This window comes from Eulemur rufifrons, chromosome 6 (assembly GCF_041146395.1).
Source record: "Eulemur rufifrons isolate Redbay chromosome 6, OSU_ERuf_1, whole genome shotgun sequence".
NCBI lineage: Eukaryota > Metazoa > Chordata > Mammalia > Primates > Lemuridae > Eulemur > Eulemur rufifrons.
The window spans coordinates 26,003,326-26,028,397 of record NC_090988.1 but is presented as its reverse complement, the minus strand read 5'-3'; the positions used below and the strand labels follow the sequence as shown (position 1 = coordinate 26,028,397).

The following is a 25,072-nucleotide window of genomic DNA, read 5'->3' as shown; positions in this document are numbered from 1 at the left end:
ATCCATTTACTCAGGGAACAGATATTTATTAGACACCTCGAATGTGCAACACACTGTGTGAGGAGCTAGGAATAGAAGTGAACAGGACAGATACGAGCCGTGCCCTCAGGGGCACACAAAGCAAGAAAACACATGGAATAAATCAACACACAACCAGATTATCTAATTGCAATTGGGCTAAGAGCTAAGCAGTACAGGTTACCATGAGAGAGCACACAGACACCATCCCCCTGCCGGGGCGTCCCAACCACACCATGTGAGACAGACCTGCTCATCTTCATCACATGCTTCTCCCACACCTGTTGATCCTAGGTCCAGAAAACACCTGCTATACCCGTAATATTGCCTGTCTGAATGGCATGTCAAAATTGCAATAAATCTAAAATCATTTCTGAGATAAAAGAAAAATACAGATTGCACTTACACAGTTCTTAAATTCACAAATTTTATGTGAATTCAAGGATAATCCTTGATGTAATCGAGTGTATTCAAGGAAAACATATATTCCTTAAAGTAATAATACTCCTGAAACTGCTGTTTTATTCTCACCCTGTTGTTTGTTTTTTAAACCTTGTCACTGATTCTCTCTATATCTGTTTAGTCTTGGACAAGTCAGGCCCCTAAATCTCCAGCAGCCCATCGACCCTGTGCATAGTTGTTTACTGATGGCCTTTCACTGCAGTATCATCACCGGAGTCCGACACACCATGAGTAGGAATGGGCATCTTGCCTTGTTATTTATTCCAGCTGCAGAACTCTAATCTCTTAAGTGCTTTATTGAGCCTGCCTGAATAACAAACCATTAAAAGATGCAAATCATGATAGCCTGTCCCGGAAGACACCAGCAGAATCCAGCCATAACGGCTTAACAATGTCTGAACTACATTCGTTAAACTAAAAAAAGTAGGAAAAAATAAACCACCCTAAAAACTATCACAGAAGACTCCCTAACCTTGTGTCTTAAAATCAAAGTTAAATTAGCTCTATCTTTAACGATTTTTGGTGGGCAATGAGTGGCCCTATAATAAAGGAACTGCCTATGTCATGGTCAGAGCTCCAGAGGCCTCAGGCCCGAGCCCTGCCACCAACCAGCCAGCTGTGTGATCTCCAGCCAGTTTCTTTCGGAGTGAAAGTATGAAATAAAGAGCTCAGACTAAATGATCATGCAGGTCCCCTCCGATTCTAGCATTCCACGATTTCTCAACTGATGCCTCATTTGTCTGCATGAACTTTCTTTTCAAAATGTAGTCTTGGTGATGGATGTCTTCTCTTTGATGCCTTCAGTTCCAAGAGTCTCATTTAAGTTAATATTTAAAAATTATGGTACAGCCACAGTAAGCAGGGTACGAAGTAAGACCCTGGGGACATGGGTATAAAAACGAGTTGGACCATATCAGAGATACAATAGAGCTGAGAAAAGGAAGTGAAATTGAATTAGGCCTTAGAGAACGGGGGCGAGGATATTCAAAAAGGATTGCACTCTAGAAAGAGCAGCGCGGCAGAACAGCAAGGGAGACGAGGAGCAGCCTGTGGGTGGGGAACCGGCTGGTGTGGCAGCAAAGTGGGACATGAGTAGAAACCTGGCAACATCATGAACTTCACAGGAACTACCTCGTAACTATTTGTAATTACTGAATCTTCAAAGAAATCCTCAAAAAAGAGGTTCAAAGACCACCTAATCCAAATTTCCACCCTTTCAGATTACCCAGACCAGGGATTTACTCAAGTAGAGAATCGGCTTGAATAATTCCAGTGACAGGGAGCTCTGCTGCGGGAGGGAGCTTTCGTGGTTAGATGCCTTATTATAAAAATGCTCCTTGCTAAGATGATAAGTACATGACTTTTGACAACCAAATGCTTAGGTTTTTCGAAGAGGCTAGGATGAAAGAAGTCATTTTCGATGGTACAAGGTATGAACTTCAGTCACAAAAATCTAACTATAAGTGTCTGGGTTTTATCTGTGTTTAGACCTCGTACCAATTCAAAACTTTTTCTCATTATCAGAGATCAAAGTTTCTGCAATTAAGTAATTAAAATGTGTGTGAGATTGTTAGAGTAGATGTGACTAGAAAATACCATCTTCTACATACTGATGGATACCTCATGACTTCATGCTAAGCATACACTTTCTCCTATTTGTGATAAATGTCATCCTCTAGGTAACTCCTGGTTTTCATTTTTATGAATTTCTGGGTTCTTTGTGTGCCTCCTGCGACATCTCTTGTCACAAACCACTTCCTATCTCGGCTTTTTAACCCATACCAGTCAAAAACCAAGAGGTTTGCTAAGGTCAATGCTTAGCACAATGTTACAGGAAAGAAAATATTTAATAAAATGCATTCTGGTAGTAACATTTAATGTATGTTCACATTGGAAAAATACTGAGTGGTCATCAATCCTTATCTTTTCCAAGTAAAATAAGTCTAATGTCATTATAATTTTTCCAGTTTCTAAAATTTGGAGATGTCTGTTTTGCATAGTGAGAAAGTGATGCATCAGAAACTTATAAATCCATTAAACTATGACATCCAAACCTGGCATTGGAGTCTATCTCACTTTCACTTCCTTTTATAAAACATTTTGTTGTTAGTAATGGTGATTCAATGTTATGATACATCTCATAGTTTGCTAATGTTAAGACAACTGAAATCAGCCTTCCTCAACTTTACAAAGTTGAAAAGCACTTGCAACGTAGGAACATTTTTCTTTCAACCCAGCAAGAATAAACCTAACAAAGAAATAGGGACGGGAGTTTTACCTTTGGCTACCACTTCTCCCCAAAATATTTAATAGGCTCCTTTGAATGGTTCCTTTGTCATGAATATCTACTTTGCTCACAAACCTCCAATTTGTCTATAGTACAAGGTACATCTACTTTCGTATGCCATATTTGAGCAACACATAAGACAGAACTCTTGTCAACATCACAGCATCAACTGCCAACTAAATATTTATTCTTATTTGGGTAGGGACTGTTCTCATCTGTGATAGCGTTCGCAGTTTGGGAACTGATTAACTTGTAGACATTTTACTAATTCCAGAAAACATTGCTCATTAGAGCATATGCTCCACTGGAAAACAGCACCCACCTGGGCTTAGGTTCTCTCCAAGTGAACAGGTTTTCAATAAAATTAGGTTAACACAAGTATGAGTTCATGTTCTTCTCTTGAAGCTATAAAATGCAAAGAGGTCAGAGGGCTCCCTCTTACCTGGACGCTGGTTAGAGTTGTGTACTGGTAGGCTCTGACAACCAGGTAATTGGCTTCCACATCTGCTAGTCCCAGCAGAATGTACTTCCACCATTTTCTTTTCAAGATAATTAAAAGGTTATCACTGCCTGGTTGAAAGAAATCTAGGTTAATACATGTTACTTGAAAATGATACCAGGCATGTTAATTTGGAGATCAAAGAGCCAAAGCAAGCGTTTATTGTGTGTATCAAATGTGGTCGCTCCTAATTTCCATTACTCAAAACCCAAATTCCTGCAACAGCTCAGCAGAGTCAAAGTTTACCTATTTCTAGTATGAGACCCAAGTTAAGGAGTCATAATAGATTAAGTATTCAATGAAAGCACCAGAAAGAAAGTAGGAGAAAAGTGGTTACATTCCCTTTCCTAGCCAGGTGCAGTGGCATGCCCCTGTAACCCCACCTACGTGAGAGGCTGAGGCTGGAGGATCATTTGAGTCTAGGAATTCGAGACCAGTCTGGGCAATATAGTGAGACCCTATCTCAAAAAAATAAAAAATCCCTTTCCTATTGCAACAGAAATATAATATCCAGATATAGGCCTGGATGTCACCATTTCTGACATGCCACAGACTAACCTAGGAAATGAAATGCTTTCCTATAAATTAATTTGTTATTTAACCTCCATCCATGGGCTTCTTCAAAGAAAACTCTGCATGTGATCATTCTTTTGGAAGACATGAACTTTCAAGTGAAAATTGAGTCAGTGTTAAGCTTGGGAAAAGGCTTAGTGGCACCATTCAAGAAACATCTTTTATTCCCCCAATTTCTGTTTATTCAAATTAATTGGCCAGGCACCATGGCTAATGCCTGTAACCCACCACTTTGGGAGGCCAACTCAGGAGGATCACTTGAGGCCAGGAGTTTGAGACTAGCCTGGGCAACATAGCAAGACTCCATCTCTTAAAAAAATAAAATTAATTAGCCGGACGTGGTGGCATGCACCTGTAGTCAGTCCTAGCTACTCAGGAAGCTGAGGTGAGAGGAACACTTGAGCCCAGGAGTTGAAGGTTACTGAGAGCTATGATCATACTACTGCACTCCAGCCTGGGCAACAGAGTGAGACCCTGCCCCTAAAAAAAAATAAACAAATAAAATTGGATTCACTACTTTTGGAGAACCCAGCACCACAGGAGATACAGAGTTTGCACATATATAAGAAGGCTTTATGGTAAGATAACCTACAAAGAAATATAAGTAGTGAGACTCACAACTAAATAATTATCATTAAAACCCAATTAGGGATTGTTTGATTTTTTTCTTGCTGATTTTCCTGAGTTCTATATAGATTCTAGTTATCAGTCCTTTATCGGATGTGTAACATGCAAATATTTTCTCCCATTCTGTAGGTTGTCTATTTCCTCTAGTGATAGTTTCTTTGGCTATGCAGAAGCTTTTTAATTTGATCAGGTCCCATTTATTTATTTCTGTTGTTGCTATGATTGCTTTTGGGGTCTTGTTCATAAATTCTTTGCCTAGGCTAATGTCTAAGAGTTTTTCCAACATTTTCTTCTAGAGTTCTTATGGTTTCATGCCTTAGATTTAAGTCTGTTATCCATCATGAGTTGATCTTTGTGAGAGGTGAAAGGTGCAGATGCTGTTTCAGTCTGCTACATGTGGCTATCCAATTTTCCCAGCACCATTTATTGAACTTTTCCCCAGTGTATGTTTTTGTCTGCTTTGTCAAAGATCAGATGGCTATGAAGATGGCTTTATATCTGGGTTCTCAGTTCTGTACCATTGTTCTATGTCCCTGTTCTTGTGCCAGTACCATGCTGTTTTGGTTACTATAGCCTTGTAGCATAGCTTGAAGTCTGGTAAATTAATGCCTCCCAATGTGTTCTTTTTGCTTAAGATTGCCTTTGCTACACAGGGTCTTCTCTGGTTCCATACAAAGAGTGGAATTATTTTTTCTAAATTTGTGAAAAACGATGTTAGTTTTTTAAAGGAATTGCACTGAATCTATATATCACTTTGGGTAGTACAGACATTTTAACAATGTTGATTCTGCCGATCCATGAGCACGGTATGGTTTTCCATTACGTCCTCTGCTATTTCCTTCCTCAGTGTTTTGTAGTTCTCCCTGTAGAGGTTTTTCACATCCTTAGCTAAATATATTCCTAGGTATTTTATTTTCTTTGTTGCCACAGAAACTTTTCAAAAGATGATAGACTAATGGCCAAGAAACATGAAAAAATGCTCAACATCTCTAATCATCAGGGAAATGCAAATCAAAACCACAATGAGATATCATTTATGAATAACCCCAGTGAGAATGGCTTTTATCAAAAACTCTCAAAACAACAAATGTTGGCCTGGATATGGAGAGAGAGGAACACTCATACACTGCTGGTGGGACTGAAAACTAGTACAACCTCTATGGAAAGTAGTATGGAGATACCTCAAAGAGCTACAAGTAGAACTACTATTTTATCCAGCAATCCCATTACTAGGCATCTACCCAAAGGAAAAAAAGACATTCTATAAAAAATACATCTACACTCAAATGTTTATAGCAGCACAATTCACAATTACGAAGATGTGGAAACAACCCAGGTGCCCATCAATCCATGAATGGATTAATAAAATGTGGTATATGTATACCATGGACTACTACTCAGCCATAAAAAAAAAAAATGATGAACTAATACCTCTTGTTTTATCCTGGATGGAATTGGAGCCCATTCTCCTAAGTGAAGTATCACAAGGATGGAAAAACAAACACCGCATGTACTCACCATTAAATTGGCACTAATCGATCAAAACCTATGCACACATATGGAAGTAACATTCATTGGGTGTTAGGCAGGTGGGAGAGGGGAGGAAAGGATAGGTAAACTCACACCTAATGGGTGTGGTGTGCTCTGTCTGGGGGATGAGCATGCTTGTAGCTTTGACTCAGGTGGTGCAAAGGCAATTTATGTGACCGAAGTGTTTGTACCCCCATAATACTCTGAAATGTAAAAAAAAAAAAAGAAAAAGAAAACTCAAAGTTAAAACATTAAAAAAAAAAATAAACAATTAGGGCTGGGTATGATGGCTCAAGCCTGTAATCCCAGCACTTTGGGAGGCCAAGGTGGGAGAATAGCTTAAGCCCAGGAGTTTGAGGCCAGCCTGAACAACAGAGTAAGATCCACATCTCTACAAAAAATTTTTTCAAAATATTTAGCTGGACATGTACAATTGTAGTCCCAGCTAATGGGGAAGCTGAGGCAGGAGAACTGCTTGAGCTCAGGAGTTGGAGGCTGCAGTGAGCTATGATGGTGCCACTGCATACCAGCCTGGGCAACAGAGGGAGATCACAGAATTAGTCTTCCTCAACACAAGAGTGCATGGGAAACATGTAACAGCCATCCCTTAGACGGACTGCACTGATGCATTTATGAATCCCACTGACCTCCTAAAGGCTGGTGCTTCCAGAGAAGAGCGAAGTCCAGCGTTATTAACCATGTAACAGTTCTACTTCCAACTCCTAAAGCTCTTGCCAAAGTTGGTGCTTCCCCCTTAAAATGTTTTCCTGTCTCCCACAACTAGTTTCTATTTTCTTTAAAATAGACACATAGTAATACCATTGATATGCATGGAGGTTCATTTTAAAAAAGAGGATGAACAAACTCCACGCCAGTGATTTTATTATATGCCTTAAATATGATGAAAATGGAAGTACTGCACCTTCCCAATTTGTTTGGGTTACCCATTTTCCTCACATTCCCAAATGCAATGTCATTTAGTTTATGTGATATTACCATGCTCTTCTCTTGTGGGAAGGTCATTTGTAACCATGACTAGCAGCCTCTAATACAGAGTGGTCGTGATAGCATGAGCTCTGGAGCAGGCTGCCTAAGATGCAATCCTGGCTCCACCAGTTATGACCAATAAGACTAAGTGCTATATGCCTCAGTTTCCTCATCCATAATGTGGGCATAATACTCACTTAAGTTGTGAGGCTTCAATGAGCAGAAGTATAACTTAACGATTTAAGCAATAAAAATGATGCCTAGCACAAACATGTTAGAACCTAGTTTTTCCCATTTTTGGGTAGATAGCTAGAAATAATAATCCCATGATGGCTCTAAAGTAGCTTAGGCAGCCAGTGATAAGATGTTAATTCCTTGCCAATTCCTTGTTTTTGTGTCTCTCAAAAGAGAAATTTGACCCATATGCAGTTGATGTTCCACAGAGCATTTTCCACTTTGTTGGAAATATGTATTTTAGAGAGTGAGATTCTTGACTTTTCAAGTGTTTTAAATATTGCTTTAATAATTTTTGATATTGAGAAAAAATCTAACTCGTAATGACATTGCAGTTTGTTTGTTTGTTTAGAAAAAGGACTTTATTGCAGGCTGAAAGGAAGCAAGAAAGTACATTCCACAGTGCAGGAGTGGGCCTTTGTCTGCCTGGACTCTGGCCAACGTTATAGTTGTCTTTTTTTCTTTTCTTCCTTGACAATTTCTACTCTGTAACAGTTTGGTGCTACTTATTTTAATCAACAACTCAGAGAATTATGCATAAATCTCTAGTTACCACTTTCATAGAATTCACAGGTTGTCATAGTTTTCTAATAACTTTTAGAAATACAGGTATAGTTTCCTGTTCTTGGTTTTGCCCTGTGTCTTATTTTTTGAATGTCTAGAAGCCAAAAGTTTTTATGCAAATAATTTTGTTGAAAAGGTAATTCCCATATTTGACATACCTGATTGAAACGCCAGCATCACTGTATAAACCAGGAATAGTAAGCAATAGTTGATAAAGCTCTGAAGCATGGGCGTGTTCACTTTGTATTTTTCTGCCAAATACTGGCTGGTGATGGCTGTTCCACAGATACACAAGGACAACATCTGACCCAGAGCAATTGTTTTCAAAATATTCCTAGAAAATAAAGGAGGAGATCAGAATAACTTGCAAGTTATACCTTCACACACACACACACACACACACACACACCCTCTCTCTCTCTTTAGTGCTAAACACAAAGTGAAATGCCAATTATTCCAGGCAGTTCTTTATTCCATTTTATTGCTTACTTCATGTGTACAAAAATTGAATTGTTAGTTTTTTTTTTTTTTAAGAGTGAAACAAAGTTTATTTAGGAAGAGCAAGATAGGTTTATGGAGCAATAGCAAGATACATTTGCCGCAGATGATGAACGGCCCTCTGTGGTAACAAGAGGCTGAATTGTTGGATTTTGAGAGGCTACATTTTTATTCTCTTTTACATTTCTGATTTCCCCTCCATTCCCACAAAGACATATTCCCCATTTCATTGACCATGCATTTAGAGATCATTTTGATTACTTCATTACGTTATATAGTATTTGAAATGTATACGTGTGTGTGTCTGTACGTGTGACGTTTTTAAGAAACTCAGCTTTAACTCTAGGTTTAAATTCTCTCTATTCAGTAATGTGCAACATTTTCTCATCCTTCCTTTCTCTGAGATACCGATTTCTTCCACTGCCCCTCTAGAAGCAGTGATTTTCAATGTTGCCTGCACTTCAGAATCACAGAGCTTGGAAGTGGATCCTATCCGAGCTGAGTCTTCTGAGGAGACTCCTGCCTGGCCAACTCCACGACGGCAGCCTTGGGAGAGGCCTGACACAGAGGGCAGAGCTAAGCCATGCTCAGATTCCTGATCCCTAAAACTGCGAGATAATAAATGTGCATTGTTTTAAGCCACTAAATTGATAATTTGTTACATAGCAATAGACAATGGGCACTTTGTTGTCATTCAATAAATATTTATTTCAGAAATGAATGTAAATGGATAAAGAAATTCCCATATATACCCATATGATACTTCCCCACTTTCTCAATGAGGTAGACTAGTCAGAGAAAGATAAGAAACTGTAAGAGTGCCGTGACACAGAAGCTAAGAGGAGAAAAACATTTCAAGAAGGAAGAGATCATCAATACTGCAGTGTCAGAAACTGCACAGAGAAGTGGCACTAAAACTAAAGAGACGGTATGATTGGCAAGCTGGAAGTTGCTAGATCTTTGAAGGAAAACTTTTTATTAGCGGTAACGTCCAAAGTCAGATTTCAATAGGCTAAGTGAGCAGAAGATGAGCAAATGAATGCACCAAACATAAATCACTCTCTCAGAAAATGATGAAAGGGAGGAGAAGAGGGATGTGTAAAGAGTTTGGAGAATAAATAGCAGTTGAGAGCAGGACTTTTATTGTTTTGTTAAGGGATCAAGAAAAATTAAGCGTGTGTGGAAGATAAGCAACAGACAACCTAGGTGAAACCTTGAAGATTTATAAGGAAGACATTTAAAGGAGGTGATAAAGACAGGTCCTGGAAGGGTCACGGACCAAGACTGAGAACAAGGCAATGTTCATTTAAAATGTTCTCTATATAAATACTTCCTTGAACTTCTTTAAAAAAAAAAAAATCAGGCCGGGCGAGGTGGCTCACACCTGTAATCCTAGCACTCTGGGAGGCCGAGGGGGGAGGATTGTTTGAGCTCAGGAGTTCGAGATCAGCCTGAGCAAGAGCAAGACCCCATCTCTACTAAAAAATAGAAAGAAATTATATGGACAACTAAAAAAATATATATAGAAAAAATTAGCCGGGCATGGTGGCACATGCCTGTAGTCCCAGCTATTCAGGAGGCTGAGGCAGAAGGATTACTTGAGCCCAGGAGTCTGAGGTTGCTGTGAGCTAGGCTGACGCCACGGCACTCTAGACCAGGCAACAGAGTGAGACTCTGTCTCAAAAAAAAAAAAAGAAAGAAAGAAAAAAATCAGAGAAGCATAAAATGTGAGTTCTTTCTTAGATGAACTCTGAGGTTCATCTAACTGTTTCTCCACCCTGGTTGCACACTAGAATCAACAAGCGGGCCATTTTAAAATCATGATTCCCAGGCCCCAAACCAGACCGGTTATTTACCAATCTCTAGGGTGGGGCCTAAAAACTGGGATTCGTTTAGCTCCCCTGGTGATTCTCCCAGAGAGCCAAGTTGAGACCCCTGACACAGTCCAACCTTCTCGGCTGTCAAAGGGAAGTCGAGAGAAGAGATGAGGTGCCTAAAGTTATCCAATTTGACTTCCAAACTTCTATTAAATTGCCAGGATGTGTAATTATTTCCTTTCAAGGCCCTCTTGATGCTTCTTCTAGCTTCAGAATTTCATGCTGTCATCCTTTCTCAGCTTTTATCTCTTTATTCATCTTTTCGTTCATTTATTCAACATGTACTTTGTATCCAGAGCTGCTGAGTAAAGTAGAAAATACCAGAACAGCAGAAGACACAGAATATCTGTCCTAAGAATTTACAATGTATTCTTTCCTCTGGAATCTTTGTTTCAATAATCTACAACGAATCTCAAACAACATTAGCACAAGGACAAAAAAACAGAGGTGAAGCTTGCTGGGTAAGATGATCCTAAATACATTTGTTGAGCGCCTACCATTGCCAGGCCATGAAGATACAAAAATAATAGGCAGTTTCTGTGCCTCAGAGGCTCAGAGTCTACTGGGGATAAACAGCCATGCAAACTCATAATTAGGACACAGCAAGACAAGTGCTAAAATGAGTTGATCTAAAACATTTAGGGTTCACCAGACAGGCAAGATAAGGAAAGGCATTTCAGGCAGAAAGGCACAGAGCCCTAAAATAACATGGCACTTTCAGGGATTACAAGTAGGTTGATGTTGTTGCAGCGCAGAGTATAAAAGAAATGGTAGCAGATGAGGATGGAAAAGCCAGCAGAAACCAGATCAAGTTCATACCAAGATTATATGTAGAGCCGGAGATCCTAACTATCTACACACACACATACACAAAAGATTATATGTAATGCTCTAATGTTGATATCTTGCTGGTGGTGATATCACTGAAATCTTCTAAATAGGAGTGAGAAAACTGAGCATTGAGGCAGGAATTGAGCGTTTCTGGATCCTTGAATACATTACAGCACATAGCGCCAAAACGTTACCCTTAATTCCTACTGTGGAAACCAGTTAGCGACAGGTTGACAGAGACAAAAGAGTGTAGAATAATATCCAGGTTTCTGGATCAGACAACCTGATATACAGCAATATGGTTAATTAAGATCCTGATGGCAGGAGGAAAATGCACATTTGCAAAGGATAATAATTCCATTTTGGACACGCTGGATTTTGTTTAATTATGAGACAGCCAAGAAGACATGTCCAGTAGGCAGTTTGGAGCTGGGAGAAAGGAGGAATAAATTTGGGAATCACGTGCATAAAGGTGGTAGCTGAAGTTGGGGGATATAAATGAGATGACTAAGACACGTAACTAAAATTTGAGAAGAAAAGAGACCAAAGAAGAAACACTCTGGGAAACATCACCATTTCAAGGGCTGGAGGAAGAGGAATTACAGACAGACAGGAAGGGGAATGGCCAGGGATGTAAGGGAGCACCAGGAAGGAGGAACATTGGAAGCTGAGAGAAGATGGTGTTTCAGGAAGGGAGCACTACAGTTTGGACTGCAGCAACTTTCTCCTAACCACTCTTCCCAGTCCGCTCTCACCCTCCCCAAATTCACTCCTACTTCAGCAGGAGCCATGTTCTGAATGTTAATACAATGAGATCATTCTCCATATCTAAAACCTTTCAGTGGTTCCCCTTTGGCCTTAGATGCAAGCCAAACTTTAAAATGGCCCACAAGACAGCTACCATCAGACCCCTGCCTGCCTCTCCAGCCTCATCTCGGACTACTCTCTCACAGCTTATTTCATTTTTAATTTTTAAAATTTCTTATGTTTAAAATATAACTAAGTTTACGGCTGGGCATAGTGGCTTGCACCTGGAATTCTAGCACTTTGGGAGGCAAAGGCAGGAGGATTGCTTGAGGTCAGGAGCTCAAGACCAGCCTGAGCAACATAGCAAGACTCTATCTCTACAAAAAATTTTAAAAATTAGCTGGGAATGGTGGTGTGTGCCTGTAGTCCCAGCTACTTGGAAGGCTGAGGCAGGAGGATTGTTTGAGCCTAGGAGTTCCAGGTTTCAGACAGCTATGATTGTGCCACTGTATTCCAGTCTGGGCAATAGAACGAGACGCTCTCTCTAAAAATAAAAATAAAAAAATTTAAATAAAAAAATATAAACTAAGTATAATGTATAATCAACATGTATCCATGTATCTACCAAGCACCTTAAAAAGTAAAATATTGGCAACATCAACATATTCTCTTTGTGTTCTCCCCAATTTCTTAGCCCTCCTAAGATAACTATCTAGAACTTGGTATTTATTATTCTCATGCATTTCTATATATTTTAATATTTATGTAAGTATCCCTAAGCAATAAATAGTATTATCTTACTTAAGTTTTTAATTTTATATAGATGGCATCATGCTGTATATATGATGCAACTTGCTGTTTTGATCAAGTCATCCATATTGATACATTAGTTCTAGTTCTTCCCTTTTCACTACTGTATAGTACTCCACTGTGTGAACATATCATGCTGTATTTATCCATTCCCTTATTAATAGATATTTACCTTGTATTCCAATTTTTTTTTGCTCTTATAAACAATGTCTCCATAAATATCCTTGTATATGTAGATGTACATAGCTAAGAGTTTTTCTAGTTTTTAGCAGACTGGTGAAAATGGGTTACAGATATGCTAAGATATAATCTCCTCAGTACACAGGATGGCATGATGGGGCCACCTAAGGCATCTGGAGAAATTCTGGCCTGCTGCTTCCTGCTGGGAGCAGTAAACTCAGAGTATCCTATAAATATAACTGTATATTTTTGCAAGGAAGTTGAAAGGAATCATTTGCTCTGGAGATAAATTCAAGAATGGAATTGTTGGTCTTAGAGCATGAACATCTTCACATTTATTTGTTTTGCTAGATTGTTCTTCAAAGGGTTATTTTACTTCATATAGTTTAGTCCATTACTCCCAAAAGGAAGGAACTGAAGGAACCTCCACCCTTCAAGGGGAAGGAAAGATGTCAGGAACTGGACAAATCCAAAGACATTTTATTAAGCTACTGAAGGAAATTTTCACCAAGATGAGCAAGGACTTAAGGACTTGCTCCCATACAGGTAGTATTCTTTCTAGGCTCTACCTGCCACAGACGGATGAGGCAAACCGGATCCAGGGGTTGTTACCCTTTCTCAGGTGCACACTTCTTCCTGAAGGAGGCATGGTTTGCACTGATGTGGAGTCTAAGGCCGCCCTATGCTAGGCAAAAGAAATTCACCACTTGGTCCTGTGTAGCTGCGGTCCCCAACCCTCAGGCTGCAGACCACCACCGGCCTGTGGCTTGTCGGGGACCAGGCTGCAGAGCTGGCATCACCGCTTGAGCTCCGCAACCCCCTACCTGTACTCCCATCCATGGAAAAATTGTCTCCCATGAAACCAGTCCAAAAGTGCCAAAAGGTCGGGTGCCAAAAAGGTTGGGGGCCACTGCTGTATAGTGCACCAGGCATCTACAGGAATACGGGACCAAAGCCAAAGAATGAAAAAGTGCATTCATTCTTTGTCATTGTTCCCAGCCACACACTTCGGTCAGGAATCACGTGGGGAGGGACACCTGGCCAAGGAAACAGTTCCCCAATTTTCCTGTACTTCATGTTCAATTGGTATCCATCTCAGCATACATTCTCAATAACATAATCCTCACAGCACCACTGAGAAAAGTTTTCTTACACTTCTGTTACAGATGGAGCAAATGAGACTCAGAGTGGTTCCATAATTCCGCCACAGTCAGACTGTTAATAAGGCAGAGGAAGCCAGAGCTCTTACCTATCAAAAGACAGGATCAAAGGGTTCAAATTTGCTTAAAGAAAAGGATCTAGGGAAACTTCCTCTCCTCCCTGGAAGAAAGTCTCAGATTTGCAGAACTTTGGCACTAATGCCCACTTTTTTAAGTCGAAGAGACTGGAGCCTAGAAAAGGGGAGTGTTTTACCTGCGATCATACAGGAGCAGAGGCAATGCCCAAACTTCCTGCTGGCCCTGCTTCCGTGAAACACCTGCTGTCTCTCCTACAGCACATGGTCTGGGGGCAGTAGGTGAGGTCGGTCCCCACCATTGGTATCTTCCTACCTTCCATATGTCTTTCTCCTTCCTCTCTTTCCCCCACATCCCTCTCTTCACTCTCCTCCATCTCTTCATTATGATTTCATAACACAGCTTACATTAAAACCCCCTTCTTCATAGCATCCTTGCACCTCACCTTGCTGGCAGGAAAGAAGGAGCCTCGCCTGACCTCTCCCCTCCCAGCATAACACCGCTTTCCTATACATCATGGGGAAGCCGGACGTCCAAAGTACCAGGCACAGAAAATCTAATCAACCGTCTGATAACCTAATCAAATTCAGACCATTTTTCGCAGCCCATAATGGACTCGAAAGCAATTATAAATTTGAAATAAGTGAGAATAAGACGTGTGGAAGCACTAAGCCCTGTTCACAAATTGACAAAATTCCTCCAGTAAGCTCATATTTGCATTCTAAAACAGTACAATTAAGGAAGCTGTCCTCCAACTATAAAGTATAACCATCTTCTATAAAAAGGGCTCACAAATTGAGTATGGAGATTTAAAGTTACAGGAATGCACTTCTGTTGGCTCCAAATCATAATGACTTCATCTATAATGGAAGAGCAAGAGAGCGAGAGCAGGGAGAAGACAGAGAGAAGCTGGGGGGGGGGGGGGGGCGCAGGGAGTTGGAACCAGGGAAGAAAGGAGGAAAAAACACTCAGAACTTGTAGAGAAAGACAACAAAGGCCTCAAAACAATTTTTGTTACTTATGGTTCCACGTTCATATTTGTGTTTCACTACAAGATTGTGGTTTGTAGGAATTCTGCACAAAGGAACTCGCTACACCATAACAAAACCTGCTCCTGTCTAAGGGAAGTGGCCAGAGGCAACGTGCATCCGACCACGGGATATATCCAGTCACGGTTTTTCAAACGGAACCTCCACTGAAGTGAACTTCAATGGCAGGATACGGTCCAACTCCACGACATATTTCCCCCTACGGCGGCTCCCCGCTGTGGAGTCAGCCCTCCAGAAAACACAGCAAACAGGAGTTATGGATCGTGGGGGCAGGGGTGGGAGAGCAGGTGGAAAGAGGCTTAAGAACATCTTAACATCCCTCCCATTCCACACTGAAAACACACGCTTTCCAATGAAACTACCTTCTTTTGTTAATTGATGTATTCAGTCAGTAACCTCTTCACTCATTGACCAAAATTCACTGGCTGTTAATATGAGCCAAACACAAGGAACTGCAAATTCAAAAGACCCACCTATTTCCCAGTCCCACACCCTCTTTCTCCTCCCCAGACCAGATCAGGGAGCTCAGGCTGTGTGCCCTGACAAGATATCATGCCCCTCCATCACAGAACCCAAACACCTTGCTTAGGCTTTTCTCCCTACAACATTCTCAGCTCCAAGAGGACAGGGACATTATAGCCTCTGTGATTGATAGTGCCCGGCACACAGCAAGGGCTTAAAGGATGTTTGCCATTGTTGAATAGCCTCAAGAGCTTTCTCTCTGGTGGCGGAGTCAGACCTGACAACCCAGAACCACAATAAAATGGGAAAGTGTTAAAGTAAGAGCTGTGCATGCGTCTAGTGGGAAGGAAGGGTAAAGACTCCCTAGAGAAAGTTCAGAGGATGAAATACTTGATCACAGACCAGAAAGGTGAACAATTTCAGGAAGACTGAGGAATGGAGGGAAGGCTATCATATGGGTTTTTGCCTAAATCAAACCCTAGTTTTACATAATACATACATGAGACACAATGATGGGATCCATTCATTTCTTTAACTTTTCTTCATCTGCAACTCCAGGTTAGACAAGCAGTCCTCTATCTGATTATTTATTTTTAAAAAATCATTGGATCTTTAAAAAAAAAGAACAACAAAAAATGCTGACACCGAGACCCCAGCCCAGACCGAAATATCAGCACATTTTAAAAGTCTCCTAGATGCGTCTAAGATGCAGTCCAGATGGCAAACCACTAAATTATTCTCTCCTTTCTATTTGATGGGAGAAAAAGTTCTGAATGACTGATAAAATGCATTGTTTGAATGCAAATCACACATTTGCTTCACTTTATGTCTCAATAAATCTGTGCTGCTAGGTTGCATCTTGTCAGCTAAAGGCAAAAAATAGTTTTAGAGCTAAAAGACTTCTATGGAGTACGGCTACTTTAGGAAGATTTTTAAATCCATCTCATCTGCCACCTGTAAATACCTGGTAGAGAATAATAACTTCCAGCATGTCTATAAAAATCCTGTTACAAATCTGAAAGAAATATTCATTTATGCTACATCTTCACACTTACCTAGCACATAGGCTACCCAGTTTCTATTTCTAAAGCATTTTAAATTATATTGGAAGCACGCTTGATAATAAATTATAGTTTTTCTTTACATAGTAAGTAGAAGCAGCCTAGGTGAGCTGTTTTATTTCCTTCTCTACATTTCTATGATTCAAAATGTAGCCATTAATGTATCATTTAATTCTAGTAAGCATAAGTAGCTTGGTTTCGAAGAACTCACATTCTGATATAACAAATTCATATTCAAAACTCAAAGTGGGCCGGGCGCGGTGGCTCACGCCTGTAATCCTAGCACTCTGGGAGGCCGAGGTGGGCGGATCGTTTGAGCTCAGGAGTTCGAGACCAGCCTGAGCAAGAGCGAGACCCCATCTCTACTAAAAAAATAGATAGAAATTATATGGACAGCTAAAAATATATATAGAAAAAATTAGCCGGGCATGGTGGTGCATGCCTGTAGTCCCAGCTACTCGGGAGGCTGAGACAGGAGGATCCCTTGAGCTCAGGAGTTTGAGGTTGCTGTGAGCTAGGCTGACGCCACGGCACTCACTCTAGCCTGGGCAACAGAGAGAGACTCTGTCTCAAAAAAAAAAAAAAAACTCAAAGTGGCTAAAAAAGCCAAATTTTCAAAAACAGAAAATGTAGTGGCATATATTATTACCTCAAAAGGAAGGCAAGTAAAGAAAGAAAATTAGCATTTTCTTTTTGCCCACTGGATTATGTCTTACTTGTAGTAGGTACTCAGTAAATGTTTATTAAATGAATATCAATTCTGATCTTGATCATTAAAAAATAAAAAAATTAAAAAGAAAAAATAAATTAACAAATAAATGCTACAATTATTGAGATACTATCATGTTAAAATGCAAGGTAGACAAATACTGTAGGTAGAAGAAAGACCCTTAGAAGTGAACTAACTCGAAGAATGTTATGGTGGAAGGAATACAAGTTCAGGAATTAGATAAAACTGGGGTCTAGATTTAAATTTGAAACATGAAAAAGAAAAGAAACAGCTGCAGGCTAGTGAAAATAGTGGTTCACATCATGTTTTGTAAAAGGCTGGTAGAGATTGTACCTTGGATGTGGCCTTTGGAAAAGGAGTTTTCCTTCCGAACATAGTAGAAAGAATCCTAGAGCTTGAATCAGAAGACCTAACTCTACCCTTTATTAGTGTTATGTAGTTGAGTAAGTTAGCTTCAAAAACTCAGTTTCCTTTATGTTTTTTAAATGAGTGTAACACCACCTTTATGAGTTTAAGGGCTAATTTATATAACTTATGTAAAAGGTACCTAGGACATCCACCCACCCGAGGCACTCAACAAATTTTATTTCCTTCCTTCCTCTGGCTTGCCCAGGCTTTAGTAACCTCTTGACCAGAGGTTTCCTATGGAACTTTCTTGATGATGAAAATATTCTATGTATGTACCATCCAATACAGTAGCCTCTACCCATATGTAGCTGCTGAGCACTTAAAATATAGCTAATGCGAATGAGGAACTGAATGTTTAATGTTATTTAATTTCAACTTCAATTAAAATAGCCATATGTGGCTAGCAGCTACCACAGTGGACAATGTGCCAAGGATCAGCACCGTATAATACTGTAGAAGTTACTGCAATGATGGAAATGTTTCGGAAGTAGCTATTGAGCCTGAAATGTGGCTAATGTGAATGAGGAACTGAATTTTTTCATTTTCTTTTTTTAGAGATAGGGTCTTGCTCTATAACTCCAGCTGTAGTGCAGAGGCCTGATCATATCTCACTGTAACCTTGAATTCCTGGACCCAAGCAATCCTCCTGCCTCAGCCTCCTGAGTAGCTAGGGCTACAGATGTCACCACCAGGCCCAGCTAATATTTTTACTTTTTGTAGAGACAGGGTCTTGCTATGTTGCCCAGGCTGGCATCCAGCAATCCTTCTGCCTCAGCTTCCCAAAGTGCTGGGATTATAGGTGTGAGCCACTGTGCCTGGCCAAAAACTTTTTTAAAGTTACGTATAGGGCAGGAGAGGGAGCAAAATAAAATGTGTATGTCTGAATATATCTTGTTGTACAGATTTGTCTTTGGAACCATGTAAATATTTTACATAACATATAATTATATAAAACAAAAATTAAACTTTAAAAAACCCACATCTAAAATAAATCTGATATTTTAAGTTGGTGGCAAAATTAAATAGAGAGGAATTATTTCAAGTGACTTTAAAATGTGCTAATTTGATAGTACATTCCTAATAGAATATACCATAGGATTAAAAAAACCTGTAAAGTATCTTAAACTGTTTGAAGGTAGTGTTGATATTACTTTGTGGCTGTGTGCAAATATTGTAAAATAAAGCAAATAAGAAATTATACTGATGTATTGATTTTTGGTATAGGAAAAAGAAAATGAAGATGTAAGATTGAAGAGGCTGAGTTAAAAACCCTATAGTTCTGAACTTTATTGAAAGTTAGAATTAACTCATGAGCATTTTATAGTTAAATATATATGTATTTCCTATCTCTGTCCACTGAGAAGCCCTAAAACAATGACCAACCCATTAATTATGAATACCCCTAGTGCCTAGATTATGGAAACTAAATACTATCTCCTACTAAAAAGACCTAAGGCTCTTTGGAGAATGGGTAATTTCAGACCTGAGGCAGCAAATATGCAAAATAAGCCTGGAACTTCTTGTCATACCAAATGGCAAGAAAACTATCAAAGACTATTGGATCAATGACCAAAAAAACGTTCTCGGCATCAATAAGAATAACTGCAATGGACTGAAACACCTCAAATATGTGTAAATCCATGAGTTATAGCAATGTAAAAAAAAAATGTTTTAAACACACTGGTCTTCTCACTGGAAGATGCTAGGGAACCAACTCATTATTTTGAAAACTGGTAAATAAAGGAAAGGAAGCAATATTTATCCTGCCCTTCCTACACAAATTATACCTCACGGTAATCAAAGAGTTGACAAAGCCTGGGCAATATAATGAGAACCCATCTCTACAAAAAAAATAAGAAAAATTATCCAGGTGTGGTGGCATGTGCCCGTAGTTTCAGCTACTCAGGAGGCTGAGGCAGGAGGATCAGTTGAGCCCAGGAGTTTGAGGCTGCTGTGAGCTATGATCACACCACTGTACTCCAGCCTGGGCAACAGAGGGAGACCCTGTCTCTAAAAATAAAATAAAAGAGTTGAAGGTGAGTTTGTCTTTGTAAAAGTATTCTGAATAATAAATGAAGATGGAATGACTGAAATAAAACATCATTTTACAAGCCTGAATAAAATAATGGATCTAGACAATAAACCTCAATAGCTGCTAACATAACAAAAACAGAGACAAGCAGACATCACATGCCTCCTGCTATGGTTTGAATATTTGTCCCCTCTGAAACTCAAGTTGCAATTTTATCCCCAATGTAACAATATTAAGAGGTGGGGCCTTTAAGGTGTGATTGGGTCACGAACCCTCAGGAATGGACTAATCCATTCATTGGATTAATGGGTTATCACTGGAGCGGGTCTGTTATAAAAGCCAGTCTGGCCTTCAGGGAACCCCTTCCACCCTGTGATGATGCAGCAGGAGGCCCTCACCAGAAGCTGAACAGATGAGGCTGTCCAACCCTGGACTTCCCAGCCTCAGAGCTGTAAGAAATAAATCTCTTTTCTTTATAAATTATCCAGTCTCGGGTATTCTGTTATAGCAACAGAAAATGGACTAAGACACCTGCTGATGGCAGTATACGATACCCACGAAATATTCTCCCCAAAAACTAGGACCACAAGGGTTTTTAGTCTGGAGTGCATGCACCAGGTCCATGAAAATATTCTGGGGTCTATGAACTTGGATAAGAAAAAAAAAAAATCTCATTTTCAATAACATTTAACTGAAATTTAACAATCCCTTCAATTATAAATATAGGCAACAAATTATAGCAGTGCTAGCCATACCTATGACTGCTGCCAAAAGAATTCACAGATATTAAATCATATGGCAACTGTAGATGAAAATTTTATTTTCAGAATAAAATTTATATTCATCACTACTCCAAACTCGTAGCTTAAGATCCATTGTGAGATTTTATTATTTAATGTATCCTTAAAGAAAAGGAGCATATACATTAATGTATATCATAATTTCTTTAACAATTTGATAACTAAATATGCAATTGGTTTCCATTATAATCTATAATGGAATGCATGTATAATGCATATATAATTATATGCATGTATAATGCATATATAATTATATGCATTTAAAACCATTACGCTAAGGAGAAACTGCCATAAACCCACCAGAAAGACACAACCAGAAAAAATAAAAATATGTGTAAAACTCTACATGACCAATGAATTGTTTCATTGAAAATAAACTGCAAGCAAAAAAAGAGTAAAGAAGCCTAGAGAGAGAAAGAGATATAACAGATACAACAATCCATTGATATGTATGGCCCTTATTTGCATCTTGATTTGAACAAACTATTTTTTCAAATTATTAGATAATTGAGGAACTTTTAATAAGAACTGAATATTTGATATTAAGACAGTCTTGTTAATTTTTAGATGGGATGACAGTGTTATGATTATGCTTTTACATCCTTATCTTTTAGAGATTAATATTAAAATATTTATGTATGAAACTATACGATGCCTGAAATTTACTTTAAGATCATCCAGGATGAAAGAAGTAGAGGTGTATAAAAGAAACAAGATGAGTTGATGATATTTATTGAAACTGGTGGTGGGTAGATTACAGCAGAGAATGGTCTCTACTTTTATTTGAATGTTTCCGCAATAATACTTGTTTTTTAAAAAAGCCTAACAGAAACCCTACATTTACCCATGATAAGCTGTTCAGACAAATCTAAACATCACAGATAATTGCTTTCAGCTATAATTATACCAATGAAGTGTGGTAACACTCATTTTCTCTTGCTAATCAGAAATTCTAATGTCTGATCACTTAAAAGAGAGAAATAAAAAATAAATTAATTCATTATTAAATTCGATTGGGAGAGAAGGGTGTCAAAATCTTTCAAAACATAGGATTGCTGGCAAGAAAAGAATAATAAAAGAGGTTTGTGATAGAGGAAAAACCTTAAGATCATTGATCCAGTACAAAAAAATGCCTCACATTGTATTCTAGTTAGTATATGTGTTTGGCTCTCCAGGGAAGTTGCAAGGTCATAAAAGGCGGAAACAATGTCATATTCATCTTTGTTTATCCAGTCTATGAACATTGGCTGAATTGCTGCAAAGGTAAAAAATGTCACCAGAGGAAGCTGGCCTTTCTGAAAACTCTATTAAGACCATCTGCAACAAGTAGGAGTGAATGGACTACAAGAAGAAATCATTCTACGGTTTAACTTGGAAATGTGTCAACCCGAATGTGACCATCAGAAAGCATTCAACTTAAAAATGTAAGATAAGTTACAATGCTTATGAAATGGGACAGCATGATAGTGGTCTGCTCTGCTGGGCAATATAAATTCTAGAAAGAGAAAACTTGGCAAGCTATCACATTTTCTCCAGTCCCATGCAGGAGCCAAGAGTCTCCTGATCCATTAATAAGAAATCTCATCTGGTTGCAAGGCAGAAACAAAAGAAACAGTTTCCTGAAGTTGGGGGACATGTAATTCTTTTGTCCTTTTTCTACACTCACCAAGCATCTTCAGATCTTATTATTTCTTATGTAGGTTTTTTTGTTGGTATGGTCTTATTGTGACCAGCAGTCAACAGTAGTGACAATTCCCTCATTATAAATTAGCACATTTATTTTCAAGTATAAGTGTGAGCTGGAACAGCAAGAGCCACTTTCCCCAGAGCCTGATCACTCCCAGATGAACTGATCGTGATGTTTCAGACATACAGAACTGGAAAATTCCAGCAAGGAACAGGAATCCAGAGGTTCGGATGTCAGCCTTCTTACCTACAGCTCTAGAAGCACGTTCACAAAGTTTTGCCAAAACCACAGCTGGGCTATTTAATGAAGCAATAAAGCAAGCTTTTCTAAAAATTACACCATATATTACAACACTAGTTACATTTTCTTGTATTTATGATTATTATACAGAATAATGGAGCAAGACATTTCTGAAATTGGCAAAATATGTTTTTCTCTTCCCCGTGTCATATTGTACTTCTTAGACTAGAGCAGGGGGGAAAGCGAACCAATTTTGCAGTATTTTATAAGAATACAACAGAAGTTTAGAGAAGACCAAGCTTAGTGTGAGTCTAGATCCAGCAAATAACCCATTGGATTACTGTGAGTCACTTTATTGCAACTCTGGATATTTTCAATCAAGACAAACTTCAACCCTCTGGGCATTCCCAACTCTGCTAGCTCCTGGAACTGTTACATTTTGTTCTGAACCTGCAAGAACAAGAGGAGGGTCTAGGGCCAAATGATACTAGTGGGAGGGGTAAGAAGTCAATGACTTGATGAATTGACTGGTGGATCAAATTGTCTGAATGACTAAATCTTAAAAGAACCAGAGAATTGGGGTAGGCTTATGGGATTTTTTTGTTGTTGTTGTTTCCTTCTTTATTTATTTTGTACATCTAGGTTTCTAACAATGAGAAATCTACTTTAAAAACCTACGTTCTTAGGCTGGTCGCCATGGCTCACGCCTGTAATCCTAACACTTTGGAAGGCTGAGGTGGGAGGATCTCTTGAGGCCACAAATTCAAGACCAGTATAGGCAATATAGAGACCCTGACTCTACAAAAAAATAAAAAAATAAAAATTAGCTGGATGTGTGGTGCTGGCCTGTAGGCCCAGATACTTGGGAGGCTGAGGCAGAAGGATCACTTAAGCCCAGGAGTTTGAGGTTACAGTGAGCTATGATCATGCCACTTAGAGTGAGATCCTATCTTTTTTTCTTTTCCCTACATTCTTTCTTAAAAGAACCAGGAAAGTGAAAGGACTACAAGAAAACACTAATTACATTAGAAGACTTCCTCTTGCCTCCCCATTGTAAACCCTTGTGCTAATTTGGATTCACAGCTCTCCTTCCCACTTGTTTCTCCCCAAACCTCCTTCTGCCCTTTCGTCCTCTGTTGACAATTCAAGGTGTCCAAGTTGCTGACTTAAAGCCCCCTGGACTTGACAAGGGACATCCATCATCATCAAGTATTATTTATTTATTACATCCATGCTAATGGACCCCATCAGAATACCTCCCTTTATGTTTTTTTAATAGTGCCTCACAGTTTACAAAAACTTTTCTACACCCTATCTTATTTGATTTTTGATCCATTTGCCGATGCTATAAAGTTACAAATGAAGAAACTGAGGCTGAGAGGTGAAATGGGTCTCCTAACTGATGCTGTTTAAAAGTGTCAGAACCCTGGCTGGGTGTGGTGGCTCACACCTGTAACTCAGCACTTTGGCAGGCTAAGGTAGGAGATTGCTTGAACCCAGGAGTTAAAGACCAGCCTGAGAAACACAGCGAGACCCCATCTCTGAAAAAAAATTTTTTTTAATTAGCCAGCCATGGTGGTGTGCACTTATAGTCCCAGCTACTCAGGAGGCTGCGGTGGGAGGATTACTTGTGCCTAGGATTTTGAATCCAGCCTGCTCAACATAGTGAGACCCCTGTCTCTAAAAATTAAAAACTAAACAAAACACAGGCTAGATTTTTACAGCTGTAAAAATATAAGCTAAGGCCATTTCTTTCTATAAATCCCTGACTTTTTAACTGATCACCGAATATTACTTGAGTGTTCTATTTTTCCATATATTTCATAATAATGTATTACGTAATAACTGCAAATACAGTTATTACATAATACGCATAAAACACAATTATTATAGAATTATAATTACTTTACATTTTACTTGGAATTTTGCATGCAAATATATCCTAACACATTCCAATTGGTTTAATAAATATCGTCCATACTACTGATATATACAACCTTCTGCAATACCTGGCAACTTTAAATCATCACAATATCATCCCATAGCCAATAAAATAAAAGCTACCAATATCAAAACCTCCAGAACCAGACTGAAGTCTTCTATTTTAATCTCAATCCCCTTTCCTGATTTGCTACCCATTCCCCCTTCCAGGCTTGAAACAATCTCACTCTTGATTTCCTAAAGCATTTTCTTTTGACTGTTGTGATTCAGTGAAACTTGCCCTTTGCTTTCCCTTACTTGTGTGTTTGCCTCACCTCTTTGATGATGTTTTAATCAGTTTTGTATCTCCTTAGCTGCTCAATAAACATTTGAATGAATCAAAAAAAAAAAAACCTCCAGAAAATTAGAGTTAAACAGAAAATCAAATGGGTGCTCGTTAAAGGGGCCAATATTTAATGCCTTGAAAACTTAACACAGACACTCACACACAAAGACAGAGAGGTGTGGAGCAAGAGCAAATAGCCACTTGAGATAATTGATGGTAATTGCACCTATGGACTGGACAAAGCACACCTGGTAAACTGCAGCCGGTCTACCCTAGATCAGGGAGCTGATCTACCTCAGGAACAATCAAATCAAGGTTATACTTGTGTCTTTTTTCAGGAGAGGCCTTCGCAGTGCACACACCACTCCAAGACTTCTA

At 39.1% G+C, this 25,072-nt stretch overlaps 1 protein-coding gene across 1 annotated transcript in view; it reads right to left on the bottom strand.

Moving 5' to 3' along the window:
- Positions 1–25,072, bottom strand: part of SLC35F2 (solute carrier family 35 member F2) — a 50,722-nt gene that overhangs the window by 10,675 nt on the left and 14,975 nt on the right. The window contains exons 2-3 of the mRNA XM_069470924.1: positions 7,940–8,115; positions 3,210–3,337 (exon numbers count right to left, since the gene is read on the bottom strand). Coding sequence (XP_069327025.1) covers positions 3,210–3,337; positions 7,940–8,115 — 304 coding nt within the window. The remainder of the gene's footprint in view (positions 1–3,209; positions 3,338–7,939; positions 8,116–25,072) is intronic.